General features: G+C 46.4%; 1 protein-coding gene across 1 annotated transcript in view; it reads left to right on the top strand.

Annotated features, from left to right (window-relative positions):
* The first annotated feature begins 1,359 nt into the window (after positions 1-1,359).
* Apod (apolipoprotein D) overlaps positions 1,360-8,421 on the top strand; it is an 18,184-nt gene continuing 11,122 nt past the window's right edge. Inside the window, exons 1-2 of the mRNA XM_055625246.1 lie at positions 1,360-1,473; positions 4,996-5,146. Coding sequence (XP_055481221.1) covers positions 5,024-5,146 — 123 coding nt within the window. The 5' untranslated portion in view covers positions 1,360-1,473; positions 4,996-5,023. The remainder of the gene's footprint in view (positions 1,474-4,995; positions 5,147-8,421) is intronic.

The raw sequence follows: 8,421 nt of genomic DNA, 5'->3' as shown, positions 1-8,421 counted from the left end.
GAGGCAAGGTGATGACAATTTTTTTTTTTTTTTTTTTATCTAGATAGACCTCTTGTCTTGATTCACAGCCCTGTGCCCTTTCACGGATGCTAAGGGGAAGAGGCCTCCCTGAGCTTTACTCCTCAACATCACAGATTCACTCCCTGGAGGCAAATAGTAATGATCAGTTAACAGCAGAGGTCCCTTATGTCCCACTGGCTGTATCAACATAGAACCCACTAACCGCCTTGTCTCTGAGATCTTCAGTGGTCCGAACGTCGTGCAGGACCCTGTGGATTTGTTCAGTCCCCTGAGCTCTTCCTTCTTCTACTGTCCACTCTCATCCTCTACAGTAAGGTTTGTCCTGAGCACCATTTGGCTGAAAATCATTGTAAAATTGTAGATCCTGAGGGAAGAAAGGTCCTTATGGAGCCTGTGGCCCCATCCACTCTGAATATTAAAAGCAGAGTCCTGTCTGAGGTAGCCTCAGTAGTTCTGTCTACAGACCTCTTTGAGGCCTGAAGATCTGAGTATGAATTTGAATGGCTAGCAGTTATGCTGTGTAATTTAAGCTGGAATGCACAGCGTGCCTCTTCGTTCGTTCGGCAGTCTGCACTGCAGAAGCACTATTCATCAGGTTTCCAAGTCTGTAGCCATCTGGGTATACCTACGGTATGCCCTAATGTGGCTGAGCCAGAAGTCCCCATTTTAAATTCGCACCCCACTTTCTGGCTCCAAGCTACACAAGGGAGGAGGGCCTGTTGCAAAGGGTGCAGAGAGGGGGACTGTGGAAGATTCTCTGATGCCCTCAATTTTGACCCCAGCTGGCATAGAACTGGCATGTCCCTTACATGTCCCTTTCTAGTGAAGACCGTCATGTCTGTCTCGACCTCACAATGGAGAAACTGAAGCTCACTGGAACAGGGACCCGCCCTGGGTCTCATAACTGATCCCTGACCAGGGATGCGTGGGATACAGTGTTCCTGCCCCATCTCAGGAAATGAAACTGTTGATTTTTCATTTACACAAAAATGAAAAAATAAATACCAGATGTTTGGAAGCATAGTACAGTTCCTCTTGCTGGAACTTACAAAGGCATTCTGGCAAAAAAAAAAAAAAAAAAAAAAAAAAAAAAAAAAAATTAAAGTTGAAAACCCACAAAGAAAAAAATAAAAGGGGGTGTTTTGAATGAAAATGCACTTTGTCTTTCTCTCTCACACACACAAACAATATCTCGTTGTTTCTTCTTCAGGGAGCAGCTGGAAAGGAAATTAAGGGAGGGGACAGACACAGCTTCCCATCTTTGTGCCTCACACAGAGCTCAGCTTTGAGGCCAGTCTCCCCCGAGCTGTGTGTGTGGGGTGTGGCATGATGACTATCAAAGGGCAATGGCCTGCTCGCAGCTTATAAAGTGACCTGGGAGAAGCCAAGCACCAAACAGCCGCCTCACTTGCAGGATTCTGTGTGGAAACTGCCTTCATCTTGATACAAGAGGTATGTACGTGGTTTTAACTTTCGCTTAGGATAAATGATGTTTAAAATAGAGACTGTCTTGACTTTCCATTGCCCCCTTTCGACTATAAACTTTCAGTAAATGCTGACTGAGGGCTTTTATAGGCTCTAAGTGCTATTGGCCCCAGTTTTCTGGTGACAAAGTAGAGGAGTAGGTAAGCCTGTGCTTGCCCTGAAGGCTGCTTCTATCCCATACCAAAAGAAGACCATGAGAAAGTTGCCTGTGTGCCAACACAGCACCAGATGAATTCTCAAGTGTGATTCGCCTGCGCCTGACAGTAAGATCAGCTGAAAACTGGAATGAATTGTGTGATCAGAGTACAAACATATTTTGTTTAGAATATGTGGTTTGCTGGGTATAGTGGTGTAATCCTTTAGCCCTAGCACTGGTGAAGCAGAGATCACAAACTGTAGGACAGCCTGAGTTACAGAGCAATCTTGAGGACAGCCAGGCTATGTAGAAAAAGAAGAAAATAAAACAAAAAGATACGGTTCTTGTTCTATTAAAAGGCTACATGTGTTTGTTTTTAAGATCTATTCACCCATGCAAACATTTTATTTTATCATGTGTAATCTCCAAATCTAGTTAATGTCATAGAGCTTCTTAACATCAGGGACTGTGGTTACAGTGACACACATGTGCTCTTGGTAAATTGACCTTACAGAGAACAGGGTCAATTTCAGCACAGCTGGCTTCCAGATGAGACGTTGGAGCTTTGGTGCAGAGCACACAGTGGGTCTCCCAGCCAATGCTTCCCATGGAAGAGCTCAGTGTATTTGGTCTACAACGTACCCACAATCAGTGCCTGGTGCAGGGTGCACTACAGCCTTGGCAGAATTACCTTTAAGTTATTTAATAGTTAAAATTAGTTACACTTATTTCTTAAAGTAAACTCACCTGTGATATTAGAAGAAAAGGAAAACCTGCATCATAAAACATGCAACTTTAAGCCTGCTGTGGTGGTGCTGGCTCTAGGGGAGGCAGAAGCAGGTGGATCTCTGTGAGTTTGAGGCAAGTCTGGTCTACAAAACAAGTCTGGGACAGCCAAGGCTACACAGGAAAAACCTGTCTCAAAAAACCAACCAACCAAACCAAACACATCTTTTACCCAGAGTTAAACATGCACACCAATAGCATGCTCTGTCAGGTTACATGAATCCAAAGAGAAGGAGAATGGAAAATGATGTTATCAGCCTCTCCCCACTCAAGAACGTTTAGCTATAGGAAGAAAACTCAAACAACCAGGCGGCCTCTCTAGAAGCCATGTAGTCAAGGAGAGTTAGCTGGCCTTGTTCTGAATCCTCCCACAGAACGCAAGAGTATGTTTCAGCCCACAAGGGAACATCTTGTAAGGAGACATTTGTCAAAGTTAGACATGGGTTGACTTGTTATCACTGTTGCATGGTGAGGCAAGCTCATCAGGTCTCACAAGCAGGCATTTTCTGGAAGGCACAAAGATGGACACAGGAGGGAGAGTGGTAGAGAAGCTCTGTGTCGAGAGCTGGCCCTGTCAAGGTCCTGCTCCCTTTCAGGCCTCAGTTTCCCCATCTGCACAGCTGGCAGGGGTGAGGGGGGGGGCTGGATAGATGTCCTCTAAGTTCCTATCCATTTTGGAAATGCAGTAGAGTCTACATACTATGTGCCACACTTTAAAGTCCAGTGCTTGGGCAAGACCATTGGCTTACGCCTGTTGGGTAGAGCTACAGGGATTCCAAAAGCTCTTGAGAATGGGTGCAAAAATTTGTGAGTTTGGGCTGGGCTTCTGCAGACATTCCACCCTCTGAAATGTCAAAAGACAGGTGTTGTTTATATTGTGATGGGGAAGGGGGTCTCCAGGACTGAAGATGGTGGTCCCACCACAGATTTGCTCAAGAGAACTTCAGCAGCCACCCCCCCCAAACCCGCCCCAGCTGGCAGCTCCCACTCCTTACATAACTGTTCTTTTGAAAGTCAGGCAACAAAACCTTCAGAAGAAAAGGCTATTGATTATTAAAGTTATTTGGAGGATCAGAGACTCATAATAAAGTGGTTATAATTATTCCTGTTATGACACATCCTTTTAAATGCTCAGCTCTGAGAACATTTTGCTTGCATTGACTCAGTCATCTTCATCACAGAGAGAAAGGCAGCGAGCTGGAAATAGCTTGTGTGCAGCGAGAGGCAAGGAGTCACACAAAGGGAACAGAGGGAAGGCAAGTTAGGGAAAGAGGCAGAGGAGCCCCAAGTCTCCATCCAGAGCCTGCACTGACAGCCATCTCACGCCCCTGTCCACCGCCTCTCCAGAGCCAGTTGTGGCCTTCAATACAGAGGACTTCTGTATTGAAATGGTGCTGCACTCCTACACGTCAGCTGACAGGCCTTCTCTGGCTAAATGCACGTCCTGTATGAAAAACACCCTCAGTGGACATGGAAAACATTTGGGAAAGGCAATCCTGTTGCTGCTTTTCGTAATAACAATTGCTAGTAGTTAGCTGGACAAGAGGTGCGTGTCTTTAATTTCCAGCACTCAGGAGACAGAGAAGGGAAGATCTCTGTGAATTTGAGACCAACCCAGTCTACACAGCAAGTTCCAGTCTAGCCAGGAACAATAGCGAGACACTGTCTTAAAAAATTAAATAAAAAAAAATAAAAAATCCAGTATTTGCTGAGCACCCATTTACTCAGAGACTCATATTCGTATTCTCTCTCTCTCTCTCTCTCTCTCTCTCTTTCTCCAGTGTGTGTGGCAGGGTGTCTTCCCATGCCACTAAAGCTGGTCTTGAGTTGGTGGACTCCAACATTGTCCCATCTAAGCCTCCCTAGTAGGCCCCTTTACCACCATTCCTGGCTTTATTTTATCCCATTTCATTTTCAAAAAGAGTCATGAGATAGACATGACCATTAGTCCAACTTTATAGTCCAACAAGCAAAGGCCTAACTTGCACAGCTACACGTAGTAGGTGCCAGAGCCAGAATCCACCTGTGTAATGCTGGGGTCCCCCACAGGCTATTAAGCAGTCCCAGACCAAGCCTGAGGGCAGCCCAGCAAGGCATTGGCAAGAGTAAGATGTGGCTGTCTGGGGGAGCATTCCCTTAGTGTTGTGCGTGGTTTGGATTTGGGCGCTATGCTTTCATTCACAGACCCTTTGCCTTTCCAGTGCACCTCTTTGCCTAGTCCCTGCATACACATTATTTTTGTTCCAGAAACAAATATCGACTGAGCCCTGACATTGCCAAGACCCTGGGGGTGATTCTGAGGAGAACCAGACAGGGTTCCCACCCTGGAGAAATACGAAATGGGGCATGGGAGGGTGTGGATCCATGAAGGAGGCTAACCCAGGAAGAGATGCTTTGAGGTCGTGGCCTGCTGCAGATGGACAACCAGGCTGGCAGCAGCTGCTGGATGCACCAGCTCAGTGCTGAGAAGAATAGCAACTGAATGATGGCCAGGGTCCATAAGGACTCGCCATCACTGCGTGTCAACCGGAGAGCCAAACACCTCTGGCTGCTCTGTTTCTCCCCAGGTCTCTCCTGGAGCCACCTGGCCCCAAGATGGCGACCATGCTGTTGCTCGTGGCCATGCTGGCAGGCCTCTTCACTGCATCCAAGGGACAAAGCTTCCATCTTGGGAAATGCCCATCTCCTCCAGTGCAAGAGAATTTTGACGTGAAAAAGGTGTGGTAACTCAATCCTCTCGTTTATTTTGAGTGTACTGGGAGTTTTGTTTTATTCCCATTTAATCTCCAAAGCAAACCTTGGGGAAGTGTGTGTGTATGTATGTGTGTGTGTATTTTGTGTGTGGGGGGGGGGGAGGAGTCTCTGCAGACACCAGGGCCAGCAGAGTAACAATCGTGTGGTGTGAGGCAAGAAGGAAACCCAGCTCAGCATGACTCAGTAGCCCGTGTTGGTTCAAATTTCTAGAGTCTGACACTGGGCAGTTTTTCTTAGGCATATTTAAGTACAGTGTAATTGGGGGGAAATTTTCCTGGTGTAACAATCTCCTGTACACAAAGAGTCATAAGTACATCGCACTCTCTCAAAGTACATGTCACTTCTTCCACGAAGATGGGTTCTATAGATGTGTTAGCTTAGGGCCTAGATGAGGAGCTGGTGTGGTCTTGATGGCACGGCTAGCATTGAGGTCATCCAGACTATTAGCCACCTCCAGTCCTGGCTGTGACAGCTTGAGGGAGCCCCTGAACACACAGATAGTGAAAAGGTCACCTCGGCTAGTAATCATCTCCAGTCCCGGTTGTGGGAGCTTGGGAGAGCGAGGTATGGCTTGGCCCTGCAGATAGCACAGCGTTACCTAGGTGGTTAGGCACCTCCATTCCCAGCCTTCTGGGTGGAAAACAGGTTATTCATCTTTTCCCTTGGAAAGGCAACCCTGCGTGTTTAACCTTCCTGGCTTCCCCAGCACTTGCCCTCTGTTGAGGGCAAGGACCTCTGTGCTCCCAACAGGGAAGGCACTTGTCTTATTTTTCCTGAAGCAGTCTCTGAGAGCAGCAAGGGGAGAAGGGGAGTCTTTGGTACCTCACTTTTCCCCGTAGGTGGCTATCAAAAGGCCATGATGGTTCCCATGGCCCTGGCAGGGGAGAGCACAAGGTGGTATGAGCTGTCTCCCACCGCTACGGGGAGGTGATGGGGGTGAGCATGGCGGATGTGGGTAGGGCGTTATCTATGGCTGACTCACTACTACTGTCCTACACAGAGAGAAGCCGGGTGTCCCTCCCAGGTGATGCAGCTAGTTTAGGTGCAAAGAGTTCAAAACTAGGCTTCCCATCAGTATAGGTAACTCAAGACAGGACTTAGGAAAGGCCAGAAGTCCCCCAGGGGTGCTCCCCATAAATGCTATTAGATGACAGAACCTAGCGTCTCCACAGCTGCGGAGGGACTGGACTCTCATCCCAAGGTCCCTTCTCCTTAAAAGGCTTTGATTGCTTTTAGGAAGCAGCACACTCGGTTTGAGAAACACTGACATTATCGGTGACTGGAACTTTGGAGTGAGTGTTGGGAATGTTAGAGGGAAGGTTAGGCAGAGCTGGGAGGGAAATGCTTTAGAGACCGGACCGGGTGGAACGGTAGGTGTGGCCAAGGTAAGGAAGGAAAAGCCACACCCTAAGGCCTGCACCGTTTTAAGGATTCCCTTTAGCTGAGTGAACCTGGAAACCCCGCAAAAAGCCTTTATGATACTATCCGGGGAATTCGAGTTCGGCCTTAGTGTGGGAGTGAAAAATTCCCAAATACCTTGGAAATTACAGCTGGTGTCTTCCCTTAAAGAAGTCCTCTGAGAATTGAAGCAGAATGTTTTTTTAAAGATTCCTTTTTTTAAACTTATGTGAACGTGTGTGCGACTGTGTGTGTGCGTGTGCGTGCGTGTGTGCACAGGTGCCCAAGGAGAAGGTTGGAGCCCTCGGGGCTGCAGTTACAGGCAGCTGTGCGCAGTCCAGTGTGTATCCCGGGACTCAAACTCCAGTCCTCTGCAAGAGCGTCAAGCGCTCAACCGCGGGGCCAGTTCTCCAGCCCTAAAAGCAGGATTTTTAAGACAAAAAAAAAAATGTGTTAGGATTAGTTTATATATCATATTCTGACTTGTTCAAAAAGGTTTTTTTTTTATTTCAAGGATTTTTTTTAATATAGTCACTGTTATGCAACCACCATTAAATCAATTTTAGAACATTTTTATTCTCTTAAGAAACCACAAACCCACTAACAGTCTTTCCATCTGCATTCCTCAGACTTTTCATCACTGTGACAAATGCCTGAAAGAAACAACTTGAAAGAGAAGAGACTCATTCTGGCTCCTGGTTTCAGTGCTTTCAAGCCTGTGGTCCATATGGTCCATAGGCTCATGGGGAGGCAGAGCATCATAGCATGTGTGGTGCAGGAGGCTGCTTAGCTTCCTTAGCTTAGCCAGGAAGCAGGGAGAGAGAGAGAGAAAGACAGAGAGAGAGAGAGAGAGAGAGAGAGAGAGAGAGGAGATAGCAAACACACATCTCTCCCAGGCATGCACTCACTGGCCTGCTTTTCCTAACTAGACCCCCCCCTCTTACCACCTCCCAATACATCATATCATGAATCCATCAAGGGATTAATCCATTGATTAATCAGCATCCAATCACTTCCTGAAATTCCCACCTCTGAACTCTGTTCTCATCAGGACCAAGCCTTCAACATACAAGCCTGGAGAGAAGCTTTACATCTAAGCCAAAACATTCCTTTTCTTCCATCTCCACCATCTGCACACAACCAATATTTTACTTTCTGTCGCTACGGATTTGTCTATTGACTATGCAACACTAGCCTTTTGTGATTGCAGGGAATGTTTTCAAGGTTTACTTGTGTCACAGCATGCAACAATACTCCTCTTCCTTTTGCTGCCAAATGGCGTGTGCCTTATTCTACAGTTTATTTATCTTTATCATTTGAGTTATTTCACTTTTTTTTTTTTTTTTAAAGATTTGTGTATTATGTGTACAATGGTCTGTCTGCCTGCACACCTGCATGCCAGCAGAGGGCACCAGATCTCATTATAGATGGTTGTGAGCCACCATGCGGTTGCTGGGAATGGAACTCAGGACCTCTGGAAGAGCGGCCAATGCTCTTAAGTTCTGAGCCATCTCTCCAGCCCTCAGTTTTCTTTTTTTTTTTTTTTTTTTTGGTTTGTTTGTTTTTTTGTTTTTTTAAAGAGGATGCCCACTGCTGCTGTGGGCATTCAGGCCTGAGGCTTTGGGGAAGAGAGGGGCATATGTTTTCAGTTCTTTGGAGGATGTATGAAGTGTCATTGAAGATGTGGTAACTATGTTTAACTTTTTGACAAGCTGTTTTAGAAGAGTTGCATCATTGTACATTCTCATAAACAGCCTCTAACTCCAACTTCTCTGCGTTGTCCCCCACAGCTAGCTTTCTTTCTTTCTTTCTTTCTTTCTTTCTTTCTTTCTTTCTTTCTT

Source organism: Psammomys obesus, unplaced genomic scaffold (genome assembly GCF_907164565.1).
Source record: "Psammomys obesus unplaced genomic scaffold, mPsaObe1.curated_primary_1811, whole genome shotgun sequence".
Lineage (NCBI taxonomy): Eukaryota > Metazoa > Chordata > Mammalia > Rodentia > Muridae > Psammomys > Psammomys obesus.
This window is presented reverse-complemented; position numbering and strand designations above follow the sequence as displayed.